Consider the following 21,278-nt stretch of genomic DNA (forward strand, 5'->3'; position numbering starts at 1 on the left):
GGGCCTATTACGTGGGTGGAAGATGGACAGAAAAGAGGAGATTTCCAGAAAAATTTACTCCTGGAATAAAAGGACAGTTTTCGGATGCAAAGACTCCAGAGGATATTTATGATTTATGAACTGATTGTGGACGATACTATCTGTCAATATGTTCATGAGCAAACTAATTATTTATGATCAACAGAAAATTCATGCGAAAACACTGATGATCAAAATGAAATCAAGAAGTAGGGGAAAAAACTGCATTCCTACAAATAAGGATGATATAAAACTTTTATTTGGACTTTTGCTTCTTCAAGGGATTGTCCACAAACCTACAATGGGGTATTATTTTTATGTAAGAAGTTACTAGCCATGTCCATACTTTATGAGATCATCAGGGAAAAAATGTTTTTCCTTCTATTGAAATTCCTCCATTTTTTCTGACAATGAGGCATTTAATGGGCAGATGCCTCCAAAACTATACAAAGTAAAGCCAGTCTTTGATCACTTTATGAAAATGTTTCAGGAAGCTTCTTCATTCTGGCAAAACTAATTTTGAGTAACAAATTTATAAAGCACTTCAAAATGAATACATATGGTAACAGAAACGTAGACAAAATCCTTCTTCTCCGGAAAGGTCGCCTTGGTTGGAAGGTCTACTCTCCAAAGAAAAGGTTCCGGCTCAGAATGGAATCTTACAAAGTTCGGGAAGTGAAAACAGGCTACGTGTGGAATATGTTGTGATACACTGGAGAACGAACAGAGCTCAAGAATGAAGTCCATTGCATTGATGTATCACAGTGGGCTCTTTTTTTTTTGTTTGTAATATCCAAAGCCATCTATCTTCAGTTTCAACTCAGTTAATCATAACTGTTAGGTTCTTCATTCTGGCAAAACTAATTTTGAGTAAACAATTTATAAACAACTTCAAAAAGAAAACATCATAACAGAATTATACTTGAAAAAGAAACAGCTTAATTAAAATAGAATGACGTGTTTCATTCTTGAGAGAACATCAATATCACATTCTATCAAATCACACTCAAATATTTATAAGCGTGGAGTGAGAAGAGGACATCAGTAAGAAAAGTTCCAGATTTCAAGTTCCCAAGTATTTAAACAGAAATAAACACAAATGTTTATACATTTCTGAATATTTGAGTGTGATTTTATAGAATCTGATGATGTTCTTTTGTCATTTTATTTTAATTAAGTTCATGGCGTGGGTTACTATAGTCACGTCCTAGTAAGTGGTCTAGTAAGTGGTCCTGAGAGTTGGGATGCCAGTTGCTATGGAATGCGAGTGGGCATCTCGGATATATCCTGAATCATGGCCCTCCTTGTGCTCAGGTGGCTAGGACTATACAATCCACCATGGTCCCTAACCTGTTAGAGGAGAGATTCTCATTTGGACTATGTGTAACTAGGGTAGCATCCTGCTTCATGAATTTACCGAGCTCAGAACATTTTAAGCAAGCCTTGGACCTATGGGAGTAACAGAGTCCCGCTCCCATTTGACAGGCAAGGGACTCCCTGGAAACAACTTGGCGAACGAAATGGAATTCGATGGTGAGCTATCCGTATTAATGGGGCTTATGGAAGAAAGAAAGTAGAACTGGCTGAGTCAACAAAAAGGATGCATCTGGATGTGCTAGTTTCAAACAGTGGACAGTAAGCAGGTTCAGGATAGAGAAAGGGAATGGGTGGCATACAGGGATGATGTAGTAGAAACAGCGAATTTTTGCTAGTTGTTTTACGTCACACCAACGTAGATAGGTCTTATGGCGACGATGGGATAGGAAAGGGCTAGGAGTGGGAAGGAAGTGGCCGTGGCCTTAATTAAGGTACAGCCCCAGCATTTGCCTAGTGTGAAAATGGAAAACCACGGAAACCCTCTTCAGGGCTGCCGACAGTGGGGTTCGAACCCCCTAACTCCCGGATGCAAGTTCACAGCTGCGCACCCCTAACTGCACAGCCAACTCGCCTGGTTGTAGAAACAGCAAGGAAATGCATAGGAAAATCTGTGTGTAAAGATGGAAAAAAGCGAACATATTGGTGGAATGATGAAGTGAGAGCAGCTTGTATTTTTTTTTCTAGTGGCTTTGCGTCACATGGACACAGATAGGTCTTATGGTGACGATGGGGTAGGAAAGGCCTAGGAGTTGGAAGGAAGCAGCCGTGGCCTTAATTAAGGTACAGCCCCAGAATTGCCTGGTGTGAAAATGGGAAACCACGTAAAACCATCTTCAAGGCTGCTGACAGTGGGATTCGAACGCACTATCTCCTGCATGCAAGCTCACAGCCATCTGAGCAGCTTGTAAACCTTAGGAAAAAAAAAAGAAGGCTTATAAGAAATGGCTCCAAACAAGTGCCGATGCAGACAGGGAATTGTACATAGACGAAAGAAACAGAGTGAACCAAAGGGTCGTTGAATCAAAAAAAAAAAAATCTTGGGAAGTTTTTGGTAATAACCTGGAAAGACTAGAACGAGCAGCAGGGAAAAATTTCTGGACAGCAATAGAGAATATTAGGAAAAGGAAGGAAAAAGGAAATGAACAGTGTTTAGGGTAATTCAGGTGAGCTCATAATAGACCCCACGTAATCACTGGACTAGTGGAGGGAATATTTTGAAAATCTTCTTAACTTAAAAGGAAATCTTCCTGGTGGTGTCGCAAACTACCAAGCTCATGGAGAGCAGGAAAATTATGTTGGTGAAATTACACTTGAAGAAGTGGAAAGGATGGTGAATAAGCCCAATTGTACCGAGCTCGATAGCTGCGGTCACTTAAGTGCGGTCAGTATCCAGTATTCGGGAGAGAGTGGGTTCGAACCCCACTATTGGCAGCCCTGAAGATGGTTTTTGGTGGTTTTCCATTTTCACACCAGGCAAATGCTGGGGCTGTACCTTAATGAAGGCCATGCCGCTTCCTTCCCACTCCTAGCCCTTTCCTGTTCCATCATTGCCATAAGACCTATCTGTGTCGGTGTGACGTAAAGCAAATTGTTAAAAAAAAAATCAATTGTCATAAAGCAGCAGGAAAAGATGAAATTACACCTGAAATGGTGAAGTATAGTGGGAAGGCAGGGATGAAATGGCTTCATAGAGAAGTAAGATTAGCATGGAGTATTAGTAAGGTACCTTCAGATTGGACAAAAGCAGTAATTGCGCCTATCTATAAGCAAGGAAACAGGAAGGATTGCAACAACTATCGAGGTATCTCATTAATCAGTATACCAGGCAATGTATTCACTGGCATCTGGAAGGGAGGGTGCGATCAGTCATTGAGAGGAAGTTGGATGAAAACCAGTGTGGTTTCAGACCACAGATGAGCTGTCAGGATCAGATTTTCAGTATGCGTCAGGTAATTGAAAAATGTTACGAGAGGAATAGACAGTTGAGTTTAGGCTTCATAAATCTAGAGAAAGCACATGACAGGGTACCGATGGAAAATATGTTTTCAATACTGGGGGACTATGGAATTAAGGGTAGATTATTAAAATCAATCAAAGGCATTTATGTTGACAATTGGGCTTCAGTGAGAATTGATTGTAGAATGAGTTCTAGGTTCAGGATACTTACAGGGGTTAGACAAGGCTGTAATCTTTCACCTTTGCTGTTCGTAGTTTACTTGGATCATCTGCTGAAAGGTATAAAGTGGCAGGGAGGGATTCAGTTCGATGGAAATGTAGTAAGCAGTCTGGTCTATCCTGACGACTTGGTCTTAATGGCAGATTGTGCTGAAAGTCTGCAGTCTAATATCTTGGAACTTGAAAATAGATGCAATGAGTCATCATCATCATCATCATCATTTCCCTTTATCCAGCTGTAGCCGGGTAGGGGCAAATATGGTTCCTCTCCACTTTCTTCGGTCTTTCCACCACTCCTCCTCCAACACTGTGTCCCAGTCCAGGTTTCTTTCTATAATGCTGCGTTGGATGGTATCCTTCCATCTCAATCGTGGTCGTCCACGGCCTCTCCTTCCTTGGACTTGCATTTCCATCACCTTTTTTGGCATTCTTTCGTCGCTCATTCGCTTTATGTGCCCAAACCATCTTAGTCGGCTCTTCTCTATTCTATCATTCATTTTTTCCACTCCAATTTCTTCCCGGATTTTCTCATTCCTTATTTTGTCTCGTCTACTCTTCTGTATCATACTCCTCAAGAATTTCATTTCAGCTGCCTGTATTCGACTCTCATCCTTCTTTGTCATTGTCCAAGTTTCTGCTCCGTAAGTTGTTATGGGTACGTAATACATCTTGTACATAGTACCCTTTGCTTCCATTGGCACATCTTTGTCCCATAACATATTTCTTACACTATGATAGAAACAACTTCCAGCTTGAATCCTTTTACTAATCTCAGCATCCAGTCGAGCATTCTCCATTAATTCACTCCCCAGGTATTTAAAAGTTTCCACTACTTCCAGGGGCTTGTCTGCAAGTCTAATCTGACCTTTCCCTTCTTTCTCCCCTCTCGTCATAACAAGAGTTTTACTCTTTTCTACACTTATTTTCAATCCACATTCTTCAATCTTCCCATTCACCACATTCAACTGTTCTTGAACCTTCCTGTCGTCTTCTCCCCAAATCACAATATCATCTGCAAATAACATCGTGTTCATTTCTCTTCCTCCATATGCTGCTTTTGCTGTTCTCATGATGTCATCCATTACTATTGTAAACAGGATTGGTGATAGAACACTTCCCTGTCTCAGCCCACTAGTTATTTTGAACCAACTTGTCCTGCCAACTTGTGTTTGCACGCAGCTACAACATTCCTTATACAATGTCATGATCATTTTTATTAATCCCTGTCCAATTCCTTTTTGCACCAGACTGTCCCAAACTTTCGTCCTAGGGACACTGTCATATGCCTTTTCAATATCAATGAATGTCATCACCATATCATTCCCGTACTCCCAATGCTTTTCCATTAGTTGTCTCATAATGAAAATGGGCTCTATTGTTGATCTTCCACTTCTGAAACCAAACTGATTTTCCTGTATCTGATTCTCAACCCTCAACCTTATTCTACTTTCCAGTATTCTTCAGCCTTTCAGCCTTTCAAAGACTAAATTGATGTCAGTCGGTAAGAAATTCAACAGGATTGAATGTCAGATTGGTGATACAAAGCTGGAACAGGTAGCTAATTTTAAGTATTAAAGATGTGTGTTCTTCCAGTATGGTAATATAGTAAGTGAGATTGAATCAAGGTGTAGTAAAGCTAATGTAGTGAGCTTGCAGTTGTGATCAACAGTGTTCTGTAAGAAGGAAGTCAGCTACCAGACAAAACTATCATTACATCAGTCTGTTTTCAAATCAACTTTGCTCTATCTTATTCATAAGTTAGAAGTAACAGACATGAAAGTGGCTAGAATTATTGCTGGTACAGACATGTGGGAACAATGGCAGGAGGGTGCTATGAATGAGGAGATAAAGGCTAAGTCAGGAATGAACTTGATGGATGAAGGTGTACGCATAAACTGGCTTCGGTGGTGGGGTCATGTTAGGCGAATGGAGGAGGATAGGTTACCTAGGAGAATGGGCTCTGTTATGGAGGGTAAGAGAAGTAGAGGGAGGGCAAGATGACAATGGTTAGACTCAGGTTCTAACAATCTAAGGATAAGAGGTATAGAACTAAACGAGACCACAGCACTAGCTGCAAATAGAGGATTGTGGCAACGTTTAGTAAATTCAGAGGCTTGCAGACTGAATGCTGAAAGGCAAAATGGTCTATAATGATTATGTATGTATGTATGTATGTATGTATGTATGTATGCATGTGTGTATGTATGCAAGTTTACCATATGTTTTCTTTCTGAGGTAGTTTATAAATTTATTACTCAAAATTACTTTTTCTTTCTGCTTGTTTGAGCATCTACTAATCAAAAATGTTGTTTGTTTTTCATCAGCTAGCAGTTGAAGAAGAAGAAGAAGAAGAAGAAGAAGAAGAAGAAGAAGAAGAAGAAGAAGAAGAAGAAGAAGAAGAAGAAGAAGATGATGATGATGATGATGATGATGATGATGATGATGATGGTGATGATGATGATGATGATGATGATGATGTTTGTTGTTTAAAGGGGCCTAACATCTAAGGTCATCGGCCCACTAGGAATTGGGATTTTAAAATGGTTTATATAGTATATCATGTTTTGCAAATAAAAGAATGTCAGTCTACTAAGTAAGGACAGTTTTCTAAAATACTATTATATTTACCATATTTTAATTATGTAAAATCTGCATTGCAATTAAAAACAATAACAATAACAAAAATGATATAAAAATAATAATAGTTCAATGATAATAGTAATAACAATAACAAAAATGGGAGCTCTTATAAAATTTTATTTAAATATTTTTATGTGGTGATAGTGGCTCGGAAGAGGATGTTAGCAAAGATACTCAAAGTGAAGATGATATTGAAGGTATGCAAGTATGATTTTGTGCACAAATGGAAATATTACTGACATTTGAATATGAATTGAAAATGACTTATTGCATTTCAATATGTCTGGAATTCGTTTTACAGCCTACCACCTTTTTCTCGCGCATTTCATATTTGTGTGGATATGCAAGAATGTCAATGTATTAATAAAGTTTTCTATTTTTTTCTAGATATGAGGGTTTATGATTACATAAAATATCAAAAATATCACTTTCATCAAGCATTTGTTTGCTGCGAATAGGTTGAGTGACAACCTCTACTAATGCACACTCATCGAAAAAATAGTAAATTCTCTGTCTTAGATAATACTGCACCGGGCGAGTTGGCCGTGCACGTAGAGGTGCGCGACTGTGAGCTTGCATCCGGGAGATAATAGGTTCGAATCCCACTATCGGCAGCCCTGAAAATGGTTTTCCGTGGTTTCCCATTTTCACACCAGGCAAATGCTGGGGCTGTACCTTAATTAAGGCCATGGCCGCTTCCTTCCAACTCCTAGGCCTTTCCTATCCCATCGTCGCCATAAGACCTGTCTGTGTCGGTGCGACGTAAAGCCCCTAGCAAAAAAAAAAAAAGGTTATACTGCCATCTTTGTTGAAATACCCTCGTAACTAATACATGAAGAAAAACGATGTAGCTGCCAGAATGCATGCATAGCTTCTTCTCGATTTTTAGTGAATTGTCATAACTTACTACGGACTATACTCGCAGCAGGATGTGAACATCATTTAGCTCGCAGTTAAAATGCAATGAGTTAATGATATTAACTGAATACCGAATGATAGTCTGAAGATGTCAGGTTTACAAAAACTATTTCATCACATCATGAATTCCTGAATTTCTTTTACAGCATGCCTCAAAATAGCTGGCAGACATCATTGACACCTCATGTACTGCTAGATTTCTTACAAGTATACAACTGAAACTATCTTCGTATGAATTATGTTCAAATATTTGCGGAGAAATAGGTTTCAGAACTGTTCTCTTGTTCTACTGAATATGAAAAACTTGATAACCATGGCTAAGAAGCAAAATGCTGTTGTTCTAGAAGAAAATCTTACCATCTTCGGAGGTGAGACAGAGTAGAGGATCACTTGGAGGACCCATTCCTGCAGCTGTGAAGGCAGAAACACGGATGGTATAGTTAGAGTACTTCTTGAGGCTGACCAAAGCCACTGCCTCTGCTTCAACTTCAACACTTGATGGTTCCTCTTCAGATGCTATTAGACCTTGGAAATCGAGAATGATAAAATAACATTTTGAAAGATCTGGATACACTTAATTATTTTCATTTTAATGGGAAGAAATATGTCCCTTTTATATGATATACAGTTTCTTTTTATAATTTTCTCTGCTGCATACTTTTAATTACATTTAGAGAGAAATGTTACTATGTAATTTCTCTGCTATCAGAGCCCTGTGTAAGTTAATAGCTGTGTAAGTTTTTGCTCTAGATCTTTTAAGCAAAGTAATCCAGTTAAACTACTTAATGTCTCTAATAATTTGGAATAACTTATATACTGCTGCAAAATTCATAGATTTTTAATAAGATTCCTTTAATATCAGCAAACAACTTAGTAAGGGTTCTGTATTTAACCATGGTTAACATAACATGCAAATGTGGAATCCCAATGATATTGTCATTAACACGTTGGGTGCCACGTGACGCCATATAGTGTCACGCTGGTCTTCAAATTTGAGATGGCGTGACGCCATATGGCAGCACACAGGTCTTGAAATCAGAGTTGGCATGACACCATATGGCAGCACAGCAGAGTTTCGGGCGATGTGCTGTAGAAAATCAGTTGTGACATCTATGCGCGTAAAATTGGTACTACGTGAAGTACGAACTACAGTGTCTATTCCAGCTATGTATTGCTACTATCTGCCACCATATGGTGTCTCAGTATTCCTCCAAAATCACTGACTAGCCAGTGATCATTCTCACAATTGAAAGCGCCCCAGGCATTGTTTTTTTCCTCGTTTACGTGCGAATTATCATTCGGTTTATGTAGTTGTGCAAAAATATAAAGAAATGGGAGATATTGGTAATATTCCTGGTAGAAATGGTACATAACTTACCAAGAAGGGAATTAGTGAATTACTTCGGAATTCTGATGGAGAGAAAGATGTAAGTGTTGATGACAGTGAATATAACGCTAGTGACGATGATTGCACTCAGAGCATGATGAATGTATCGAGTGATGTGGAAGACAGTGGCGATACTGATAGTGACATTGTAGAGAGAGACGATGCTGGTGCAAATGGTGTACACAATCATGTGAACAATGATGACTGAGGTCCTTGTGTGGGGACACAGAAAGATATTCCATTTACAAGCCAGGAGCATCTAAATCTTCAAATTGATACTCTTTTGTCTAGTCCAATTGCACTCATTTTTGCCAGTAGTCTCCCATGATCCACTCTATCACATGCCTTAGACAGGTCAATCGCGATACAGTCCATTTGACCTCCTGAATCCAAGATATCTGCCAGATCTTGCTGGAATCCTACACGCTGAGCTTCAGTGGAATAACCTTTCCTAAACCCGAACTGCCTTCTATGAAACCACTTATTAATTTTGCAAACATGTCTAATATAATCAGAAAGAATGCTTTCCCAAAGCTTACATGCAATGCAAACTGACTAGCCTGTACTTTTCAGCTTTATGCCTATCACACTTTCCTTTTTATACAGGGGCTACTATAGCAACTTTCCATTCATTTGGTTTAGATCCTTTATGCAAACAATAATCACATAAGTACTTCAGATATGGTAGGTACTATATCCCAACCCATTGTCTTTAGTATATGCCCAGAAATCTAATCAATTCCAGCTGCTTTTCTAATTTTCAACTTTTGTATCTTACTGTAAATGTCATTGTTATCAGAGGTAAATTTTAATACTTCTTTATCATTAGTCACCTCCTCTATCTGGACATTATTCTTGTAACTAACAATCTTTACATACTGCCGAAATGAAGTGAAATGGCATATGGCTTTTAGTGCCAGGAGTGTCTGAGGATGTGTTCGGCTCACCAGATGCAGGTCTTTTAATTTGACTCCCGTAGGCGACCTGCACGTCATGATGAGAATGAAATGATGATGAGGACGACACATACACCCAGCCCCCGTGCCAGCGAAATTACCAATTATGGTTAAGATTCCTGACCCTGCCGGGTATCGAATCCGAGACCCCTGTGATCAAAGGCCAGCACACTAACCAGTTAGCCACTGAGCCAGACTACATACTGCTGACTGAATACTTCTGCCTTTGAAGATCGTCACATACACTTTCCCCTTGTTCATTAATGATTCCTGGATTGTCCTTCTTGGAACCTGTTTCTGCCTAGAAGAACTTATATATACCCTTCCATTTTTCACTAAAATTTGTATAACTGCCAATTATCTTGCCATCATGTTATCTTTAGCTGACTTCTTTGCTAGATTCAATTTCCTAGTAAGTTCCTTCATTTTCTCCTTACTTCCACAGCCTTCTATCTCTGTTTCTTTCTAATCTGCACCTCCTTCATAGTCTCTTATTTCTCTGTTATAATAAAGTGGGTCTTTACCATTCCTTACCACCTTTAAAGGTACAAACCTGTTTTCACACTTTTTAAAAACTCTGAATTTCATTTAATTTTAACTTGGCAGAACATACATATACTTACCCCAGTCTAAACCTTCCTGGTAAGGGACATCTTCATATATCACCTTGTAGCCCTTAATGAGACCATTACGTGATGCTGCTGGTGGTGGGCTCCAGCGAACCTTGAGGGTGTCAGGTGAAGGGGAGGAGCAGTGCAATTCCTGAGGTGGGGCATCTGGAGCTGAAATAAGAGCATTTTTTAAAAAGAGTTCTCTTTGTTTCTTAGGAAACGTACAGATGAAGGATAACTATTACTGAAGTAATCCGGATGGCACATATGACGCACGGTTCTCTGCTATGAAGCTCTTGTAATTTTCATCAGAAACTGTGTAGGAGGCCAAGTTATTTCATGTGGCATGAACATGAAATATGACTAAATTCTAGTTCTAGAGCAGAAATAATCTGTATTTGAAATGTAGGAGCAACATTTGTTATTCCAAACCCCCCAAAAGTAAACTGAGCCCACTAATAGCCTATACTTAATAATGTTAGAGAGTTTGTAGGCTACTTCTGCTTCCTACATTGACATAACAGTATGAAATACCTGTGAATAAACAAGAGTATCTTGCTTATGTAATGCAAAGTCCTTTGTACCCTTAGAATGTGTAACTCTAACAATTTTGATTACAGTAAAGGAAAAATGACATGGAATTTGAAGCAAGATACTATTGTGATATTCATCAAAGAGGATTGTGGGTTAGTGACACTCAAGGTACTACTACTAAAATACTTTCATTCCATGCCCCGATGGGGTAAAGAAGACCTTGTAGAGGGTGACACCCTCTCTCAAGGCAGGAGATGTGTTGCGGTGATTTGACACGTGGAGAAGGTGAGAGGGGCGTGGCCATAGTCTATAAAAGAACTCTCCCATCATTTGCTTTAGTGAGGAGAACGGAAAGCCACAGAAAACCATTCTCAGGACAGTGGATGGTAGAACCAGCCCACTAACTCATGAATGTACAGCTGTAAAGCTATGGCAAAGCCATAGGCACTTTTAGCTGAAACAACTCTTCTTTGTGGAGGGAGAGGTAGTTACCACAGTCTTTATCAAGTGGGACAGAAGTACTCTACAGTGGCTTCATGGACCTTTTGTAGTACAGGTTATAACCCTCGTGATTATAAAGATTTATCACAGGCTTACCACTTACAAGAATTAAATGCTTGTAAATGAATTTTTTTCTGAAACCGAGATATTTGGAGCGAAGTTTGAAAATCTCATATGTCAAGCTGCTCAATGATGAAAAATAGAAAAGCTTAATTATACTGCCCTCCAGTGACCAGTTACTAAACCATGCACATATGAGTAGGCAGAATTTAATTTGAAATACGCATTGTCGATTCATAATTATTCAACATTTTAGATTTAATTACCTGTAATAATATTTATTTAATACCGTATTTACTCATGGGCGCCCACAAGGGGGGGCAAGGGGGGGCGCTTGCCCACCCCCCTGGAATTCTAAAAAGTTGATGTTCAATTGTTTAATATCATACCAGATTATTTCATAAACTGAACTTACGTCATCCAGCATCTGTTATATTCGCAAATTTCTGTAAACAATTTAATGTTGCTGACGTTATATTGGTATTTATATTCAAGAAAATTGTTAATGTGCCCCCCCTTGGAAAATATCCTGCGGGCGCCCATGTTTACTCGCATATCAGTCAGTCATACCCCTAAATTTTGACCAAATAAAAATCCACAGCCTGTTTCCAGTCATTCGACTGGGCCACGTATGGAATGAATGAAGCCTCCATCTAGCAGTAAGAGTAGGAATTGTGCTGGCTGCTGAAGCCTGTCGCACTCCTCTGGGGCAATGATTAATGAATTACAGATTAAATAAAATGATACTGGAGAGTGTTGCTGGAATAAAATAAGACAGAGAAAACTGGAGTACCTGTCCTGCCTCCTTTTTGTCCAGCACAAATCTCACATGGAGTGACTGGGATTTGAACCATGGTAGGTAAAATGTTCTAATAAAAATCACCGAAAAGTTATGTTGTATGGTGATGTTGGCCATTACTGCTGAAGACTGTAAACTACTGCCGTACGTTATAATTAAACGTAAAACATTATCGATGAACATCACATTCCCGAATGGTATTCACGAGGCGAAAGTGAAACTAGCCACTCTGCTTGTGATTCCAGAGTAAATGTTCATTATCAGTGGTTTTTTAATGACATGGTACTCTAGGACTATAATGTATTATTTCCCCCAAAATTTTTTAAGTGTAAGCAATCTAACCCCCCTCCCCACCTGCAGGTGAAAGGCCTATAGCATTGGTAAATTAAAAATGGAATATAAACTAATAAATAGCTCCCATGTACTGAACACAATGGTCTGGATATTATAAAATTGCAATTAATATTTCCACAGCATGTGATGTACAAAGCGACAGCATCATGTCTGCTCCCACCCAGCCTGATGTCATCATACTTAATGGATAACCATTTATAACAGCCTTCAGTGAAGCTTTTATTGAAATCATTGCTTTTTTAACTATGTTTTGCAAAATATTTTCCATGCTTAATTTCATGCTACAATATGTCCTCAGGTGTTTTAAATTTTATCTAAAACTTTTCCATATACTAGCCGCACCCACTATTTTGGGACCTTAAAATTGGCATAAAAATGGTAAAAATGGTGAAGTAATAATAATAATGCTATTTGCTTTACGTCCACCTAACGACTTTTTACGGTTTTCTGAGATGCCGAGGTGCCGGAATTTAGTCCCGCATGAGTTCTCTTACGTGCCAGTAAATCTACTGACATGAGGCTGACATATTTGAGCACCATCAAATACCACCAGACTGAGCCAGGATCGAACCTGCCAAGTTGGGGTCAGAAGGCCAGCGCCTCAACCGTCTGAGCCACTCAGCCCGGCAAAAAGATGGTAAAGTATTACAACTAATGAAAGATCAAGTTGTCTAATTACCTGTTGCAGTCACTTACATTAACCCAGGAGTGGTAGCGTGGGATCTTTTGTGACCTGGCATAAATTAATTCTGTTTGATTTCCCTTATTTTTAAACTTAGAGACCTTGGTTGCTACATAACACTTTCCACATTCGTTGCCTTTTGTCTGAGGTCAGTGGCATTTTAATGAAGGGTGTTCATTCTTAGAAAGAGGGATTATTGTCTAGCAGTGCAATAAAGTGTCTCGTTAGGCCCCGAGCCACCAGCCCCGTTCGTCGGAAGTATAACAGCAGCATTGTTGAGTGTACCCAGTGACTTACTTGTGTAATCATGTTAGAAATTTCTTCAGTCAATCCCTTACCCCTGAAATGATTTATGAAGATTATTAGGCAGCCTGTAAAATGAAGAATTTTTAAATATTAGTGATGATGATTTACCTCTTTCTCAAGGGTTATGGACCATAACAGGAAAGGATGGTGTTATAAAAAAAATGGACAAAAATTTCTCCTCCTATAAACTTACGTAATCAAACCCACAACATTGTCACTCATTTACCAGGAGTGAAACTCATGGCAAGAAGTGCATCATCACCTGAAGAAGCTTTGAGCATTTTTTCACGAATGATAAAATGTTGCAACTCATTTTAAACTGTATGAACCTGAAAATTGAAAGAGTCAGAGGAAATTATACTCAAAAACGAGTAGCTTATCATGATATCGATTGTCATGAGGAGGATAATTATTTATAATAGTGTAATTATTTTGGAAGAACCCCTCCTCACCATCCAGGGATATACTGCAGGCAGGGCCGGATTAAGGGGGGGCCTAAAGGGGCTGCAGCCCTGGGCCCCACGTGCCAAGGCCATTGGCTGAACCTAAAATTGTGTAAAAAGGCTTGCTGCGCCACCTCCATGCATGTATATGAATATTTACGCTCACAAAATATCGAGCACGCACCCTTCCTTCCTTCTTATCAGCTGTCCGCATTAGTATTTCATCATTGCAAGAATCAATTACCATCCGGAGACACGAATCCTTGCTACTGTAATTATTGTAAAGGTTATTGTTGACGAATATTTAAATCTGGCAGCTTGCGAGTACGGGCAGAGGGGGAAGGGGGAAGAGGTCTAGGAAGTGAGCGGGAGGGGACAGGGGAAGCACGGTGGAATGCGCATGCAATACTATATCTTTGCACCAGGAAGAGAACTTCCAGTTCACCTCTGATTATTGAACCATTCATAAGTTACAACTGTAATGTTCTTGTAAAATAGATAGAAAAAATATCCTAGTGTTGCCAAAAAACGTAAATTAAAAGAACAACATTTGAAAGAAATTGAAAAGTTGCCAAAAATATCAACATTTTTTGACAGGAAGTCTACAAGTACATCGACGACTGAAGACACTGTTGCTGGTGAATTGGAATCTTCTACAGGTAAGCGAATAGGGTAATATCAAAGTCTGCTGTTTTAAGAGAGATTAGGTCTTTGCGGAAATGGAAAGCATGAGCATTAGGAAGATGGTTTTAGGAACAATGAAAGGGAATCCTAATGTGCATTTTAAACTTCAGTCACATTGTATGGAATACTCGGAGTCGTAAATAATAAATTGAAGATCCCGTTGGTTTAGCAGTAGCAATAATGACTGCCACCCCCGAAGACCCAGGTACCTTCCCCGGCACTGCCTGGGGGGGGGGCCTTGGTTATGAAGAAAGGGCCCCACATTTTTAAATAGCCCAGGGCCCCCAAACACCTTAATCCAGCACTGACTGCAGGAATATCATTATGTAGTGTAGTTAGCAGAATCTAAGCCTGTCTGCTGAATTATGCAAGATAAGGTGTTTAATAAAAATTATTCCAGAGCATAACAAGTTTTTATATGGTGTGAAGTATTGGATATATACATTTATTTTCAATAAAATATCATGCTATTGAGTTAATGAACCTAATACTGTACATGAGTATATGAAGCATAAAAATTAGTATTTTTGTTATTAGAGCAACTTCCATCACGTTGGTCAGAAAGTACCCCACGCCACCTCTCACGTTGCACCAACGAGCGCCACCTGTCCAAGGTTAAGCAATATTTTTATGAAATATGAGGTACACTGAAGTCTCTGAAAATGTATTGAAATAATAATGAAAACCTTGTAACTCTTAATTGTGAAAGTATGAAAAACTCATATGTGCAGTAATAGCCGTATTAAAAAAAAATTTTGTAAGTTGTCCATACCTGCATGTTTCTAAGACATTACGCAAAATAATTATTGATAATCCTATTCAGAGAGACTTCAAGGATTAAAGAAACTAAGTTTATTTGCTTCTCTTGTAAAAATTAGCCAATCAGATGTACAAGGTTTTCATCTTTAGGTGTCATTATACAAGCTGAGGCTAGTTCAGACCATCACAAACAGTTTCTTTGTATGCTGTGTCCTGCAGCAGATATCTGACATATTTTTTTGTATTATAGATACTTCAAACTCATATGCATTATGCCTAGTATTTGTATTGCAGCATGCAACATCAGAAATCTCTATATATGAGGGTTGGGGGCTAAGTCATTGAAAATAATTTTTCCCTCACATTTGCACAATCTATCATACAATGGTCATATGTCCTGGAAAGCAAGACACTCATAGTACGTGGATAAAGCACGAGACAATGGTGTGTTGGACAGGTACCATGCACAGGATGACGGGATTGCAATAATCAGTCAGGCTACACACAGAATGGATGTGACGAGGCAAGAACAGCGTGCGTACATCAACATGGCCAAGTGCCGGGGTCGTAATGCCAAAGAATGTCATAGAGAGCTTGTGGAAGCTGTGGGGAATAATGCATTTCCGTACCGAACCTTTGCGAGATGGGCGAGAGCATTTCAGCATGGAAGTGAAACAAGTAGTGATGTGTAACGCTCCAGAAGACCTGATAGTGTCCGGACTGATGTGTTACGTGCAGTAATCACCCAGTACATGTACGTGGACAGAAGATAGGCACTACTTGACTTACAAGCCAAAAAGATGATGAAGTGAGAGCAGCTTGTAAACGGAAAAATAAGGCTTATCATAAATGGCTCCAAACAAGGGCCAAAGCAGACAGGGATTTGTAAGTAGAAACAGAAACAGAGCAAAAGAAATAGTTGTTGAATCCAAAAAGAAGTCGTGGGAAGATTTCGGTAATAACCTGGAAAGGCTAGGTCAAGCAGCAGGGAAACATTTCTGGACAGTAATAAAGAATCTTAGGAAGGGAGGGAAAAAGGAAATGAACAGTGTTTTGAGTAATTCAGGTGAACTCATAATAGATCCCAGGGAATCACTGGAGAGGTGGAGGAAATATTTTGAACATCTTCTCAATGTAAAAGGAAATCATCCTGGTGGTGTTGCGAACAGCCAAGCTCATGGAGAGGAGGAAAATGATGTTGGTGAAATTAGGCTTGAGGAAGTGGGAAGGATGGCAAATAAACCCCATTGTCATAAAGCAGCAGGGATAGATGAAATTAGACCTGAAATGGTGAAGTATAGTGGGAAGGCAGGGATGAAATGGCTTCATAGAGTAGTAAGATTAGCATGGAGAGTTGGTAAGGTACCTTCAGATTGGACAAAAGCAGTAATTGCACCTATCTATAAGCAAGGGAACAGGAAGGATTGAAACAACTATTGAGGTATCTCGTTGATTAGTGTACCAGGCAAAGTATTCACCGGCATCTTGGAAGGGAGGGTATGATCAGTCATTGAGAGGAAGTCGGATGAAAACCTGTGTGGTTTCAGACCACAGAGAGGCTGTCAGGATCAGATTTTCAGTATGCGCCAGGTAATTGAAAAATGCGACGAGAGAAATAGGCAGTTGTGTTTATGTTTCGTAGATCTAGAGAAAGCATATGACAGGGTACTGAGGAAAAAGATGTTCGCTATACTGGGGGACTATGGAATTAAAGGTAGATTATTAAAATCAATCAAAGGCATTTATGTTGACAATTGGGCTTCAGTGAGAATTATGGTAGAATGAGTTCTTCGTTCAGGGTACTTACAGGGGTTAGACAAGGCTGTAATCTTTCACCTTTGCTGTTCGTAGTTTACATGGATCATCTGCTGAAAGGTATAAAATGACAGGGAGGGATTCAGTTAGGTGGAAATGTAGTAGGCAGTCTGGCCTATGCTGACGACGTGGTCTTAATGGCAGATTGTGCTGAGAGCCTGCAGTCTAATATCTTGGAACTTGAAAATAGGTGCAATGAGTATGGTATAAAAATTAGCCTCTCAAAGACTAAACTGATGTCAGTAGGTAAGAAATTCAACAGAACGGAATGTCAGATTGGTGATACAAAGCTAGAACAGGTCGATAATTTTAAGTATTTAGGTTGTGTGTTCTCCCAGGATGGTAATATAGTGAGACTGAATCAAGATGTCGTAAAGCTAATGCAGTGAGCTCACAGTTGCGATCAGCAGTATTCTGTAAGAAGGAAGTCAGCTCCCGGACGAGACTATCTTTACGTTGGTCTGTTTTCAGAACAACTTTGCTTTATGGGAGCGTAAGCAGGGTGGACTCAGGATATCTTATTCATAAATTATAAGTAACAAACATGAAAGTAGCAAGAATGATTGCTGGTACAAGCAGGTGGGAACAATGGCAGGAGGGTACTCGGAACAAGGAGATAAAGGCTACTTTAGGTATGAACTTGATGGATGAAGCTGTATACATAAACCAGCTTCGGTGGTGGGGTCATGTGAGTTGAATGGAGGAGGATAGGTTACCTAGAAGAATAATGGACTCTGTTATGAAGGGTAAGAGAAGTAGAGGGAGACCAAGACGACGATGGTTAGACTCAGTTTCTAATGATTTAAAGATAAGAGGTATAGAACTAAATGAGGTCACAACACTAGTTGCAAATCGAGGATTGTGGCGACGTTTAGTAAATTCACAGAGGCTTGCAGACTGAATGCTGAAAGGCATAACAGTCAAAAATGATAATGTATGTATGTATATATAATAAGGTCAATAATGCACGGAAGTATATAATTCGTATCACCATATATCCCGCGCACTTGCCTACGTGCAACAATGGTGCTGGTCACATTGTCAGTAATGACAATTGCAGCAGATGTAATTTACCGCCAAGTAGTGGTCTTGCATCTTTCTGTGGGGTCCAGAATCTCAATAATAATAATAATAATAATAATAATAATAATAATAATAATAATAATAATAATAATAATAATAATAATAATTGTACCGGTCGGTACACCTCCACGCCGCTAATTTAAAATGTGCGCCAATTGAAACTCCTCTGCTGGAGGAAGTCTGAACTTTATTGATGGTATTAATTTTCAAGTTTCTCAGAAGATGTCACTACGTGGAAAATTTGGAGTTTTTGAACTATGTCATTTTCGACGTATCTTTGTTTTGCTTGTAGTAAGAAGTGTGAACTTTCTCTTCTAGAGGACACTACTGAAGATCAACAATAGTGCACCCTAGTGCGGAGTGAAAAAACTGTTTTTTTTCTTTTTGGAGAAATTTTTATTTCAAAAGTTTGTTTCTTGTTAAATTTCTTTCTGTTATTGCTTAAGTTGGCTGTATACCCCTCTCTTTCCCCTTGTTTTGTATTTAGCCTATCCCGAATTTCTTTAATTTATTTCTGACCAATTGAATGTAACTTCCCCCAACTGGAATATGTTGCGGTATCCTACCCAATAAAAGTTTTTTTGGGAGGGTGTTCTCATTCCCCTAACGCCTCGAACCTTCCGCGAGAGGATATAAACTGCTGATTTTTGGGTCTCCGGGCCACTTCTGTTCCATCTTTCAGTGTGTAAAGTACATAGCAGGGGGCGGGAAGCGCCTCTTTCTTCGGCGACAGTCAACAACCAGGTAATGGCCGACTAATTACTTCTTTTCTTGCTTGCTCAGCAGTTTAACTCTCGGGGCGGGTCCGAAGTTTTTCCATTATGTAACCTTCCTTAAAATGTAAAGAAACTTCTATCTATTCTATCTTTTAAACTACATATTGGGATAGAGAGTGCTTAACCCTCTCGAGCTCCCACTCATATTTTTTGAGGTGAACTTATATTTTTCTCAACCTATTCTTCTTCGACTTAATGTAATTTCCTTATTAAGTCACCTCTTTAGTATGGGATTAGCCCTTGTATTAACGGCCTAGTGCCAAGTAGGTTTTAAACAAAGCGTATTAGGAGCGCAAGATCGCCTCCTCTCAAACTGTTATTTTAGAGGTCATGTAATTACCCTTTTTCATTTAATAGACCTCAGTAGGTTGGGTATTTTACCCCTGTGTCTATGTCCCGAGAGGACAACTTGAAGGTGGAGTTTGGTGTGGCCTTTGAGAGGCTTAAAGTTGAGAGCGAGTGGCTCTTTTCGAAAATTGAGTGTTGTATGCCTCGAGGAGGCTTTTCTGTGTAATTTGGAGCAAGTGCTCTGGGACATGAATGGGGTTTTCGGCCCCTCTGGTAAAACTTATTTTTGGAGTAAGGTTGGGCTAATTGCCCTAGAAATGTGAATTCGGGGCTCGAAGCCCAAATCCTGTAAATATTGTAACTACCTTTTGACTTGCTACTCTGTACCTGCCATGCTTGTTATTTCTTTATTTTGAAAGACAAATATAACCTTGTTAAATTTTAAATTAATTTTACTTTCGTAGCTTGAGACCTATTCACCACCCCGCACCTTCTTTCACGCATAACTACCGCAAAAACACGGTAACAAGTGGTAGCAGAGCGTGGTTGAATGGGTCTCATTTTAGCCCCTTTTGACGGCTAAACATTGTTTTGATCCGAACTCTAACCATTTTCTCAGTTGCTGGAATTTTTTGAGTTTTTCAAAATTGTTCTGTCATCATGCCCGGCCCTCGCGATGTTCTCCATCTTAACTACTTGCGCAAGGAGGAGTTGATCTATGAATTGACTATTAGAAATGTGCAATCTGGAGGCACGGTTGCGGTAGACACAAACAAGCTTAGAGAGTCCCTTGAATTACCAATTTCCATCCCCACCTTGGGAGAGAAAGAAATTGACGACTCTCTTTCCACGATCGTCGAGAATATTAATGGGCTAGCCTCTGTAGTTAGTTTTTTTGATGAAAATGATCCTTCTCCTAATCAAATTAAGCGTGTGCAAGCCAGGCTGTTTCATTTTTCAAATAGAGTTAACGATCTGTTGTCTCTGAAGTTGAATGACGTTCAGAAGAAGGAAGCTAGTACGCTACTTGAAAATATTTCTGAGTTATCTAGCAAGGTCACTCAATTGTTAACTGGGGAAATTCCTCCCAAAATTGATCAACCCACCACGATGAATGCAGGTTCCGAGGAAGAGCCTCCTAAGGGAGAAGTTAATAGGATAACCGTTGCTGCTCAAACTATCTCTGCCCCATTGGACAACGAGTCTGGACGCCGTGCATCGTTGAATAATATACGTTCGGAATTAAATTCCTTGCCATTGAAACCTTTACCTACTATGTCACCCGGGTTCAGCAGTTTGCCTCATCCATTGGCAATGTTGCTCAGAGGTATTTCTAAGTTTTCCGTTAATACCACTAGTGAAGTAATTTCCTTTTTAAGATTCTTAGTTGAATTTCAGGATCATGCCCTTGTGTTTTCTCTTTCTCCATGTCAAATTTTGCAAATTATCTATCCCTATGCAATTGGTATTCTCTCTGATAAAATAGTAAGAGCCATTGCCGAGCAATCATCTATTGAGGATTTCCACGCCCACTTGCTAGCTAACTTCATCCCGGCTAGGGCCAGGTCCTCCCTTATTCAGAAGTACTATTATCGTGTACAGCGTTTGGATGAAAACTTGGCTGACTTTATCCAAGATATTAAATTATATACTAGGGTGTTTGCCCTTCATTTTCCTGAAGATCAAATTGTACAGGCTATTGTAGAAGGAATTTCACCTCCCTATAGGTCATATTTCTGTTTCGCGGCGTGCCCGCAAACTTTCTCCGAACTTGAAGCGTTGGCCGTCTCAGCGGAAGGAGTGAGATACGCTGATTCCTTGCGTGTCGCGAAAGAACCCCCGCCTTCTTTTAGTAATACTCGGCCTCCACCTCGCCGATCAGTCACACCTCGTAAATGTTATGCTTGCGGGTCGCCTGACCATCTTCGCAATAAGTGTCCACTGATCAAGTCTAGTAGGGCAAATAATGGAGCTGGTTCATCACAAGGCTGTTTTAAATGTGGGGCTTTCTCACATATCGTCAAGAATTGCCCAAACTCAAATAGCACCCCCTCCTGCTCAACTTCTGGTGCAAATTCCACCAATGCCAATAATAAAATGTGACTAGCGGCT

General features: G+C 39.6%; 1 protein-coding gene across 1 annotated transcript in view; it reads right to left on the minus strand.

Annotated features, from left to right (window-relative positions):
- The window catches only part of LOC136863512 (cell adhesion molecule Dscam1), a 938,330-nt gene that overhangs the window by 195,871 nt on the left and 721,181 nt on the right, over positions 1-21,278 (minus strand). The window contains exons 20-21 of the mRNA XM_068225977.1: positions 10,107-10,253; positions 7,486-7,653 (exon numbers count right to left, since the gene is read on the minus strand). Coding sequence (XP_068082078.1) covers positions 7,486-7,653; positions 10,107-10,253 — 315 coding nt within the window. The remainder of the gene's footprint in view (positions 1-7,485; positions 7,654-10,106; positions 10,254-21,278) is intronic.

This window comes from Anabrus simplex, chromosome 2 (genome assembly GCF_040414725.1).
Source record: "Anabrus simplex isolate iqAnaSimp1 chromosome 2, ASM4041472v1, whole genome shotgun sequence".
NCBI classification, from domain to species: Eukaryota; Metazoa; Arthropoda; class Insecta; order Orthoptera; family Tettigoniidae; genus Anabrus; species Anabrus simplex.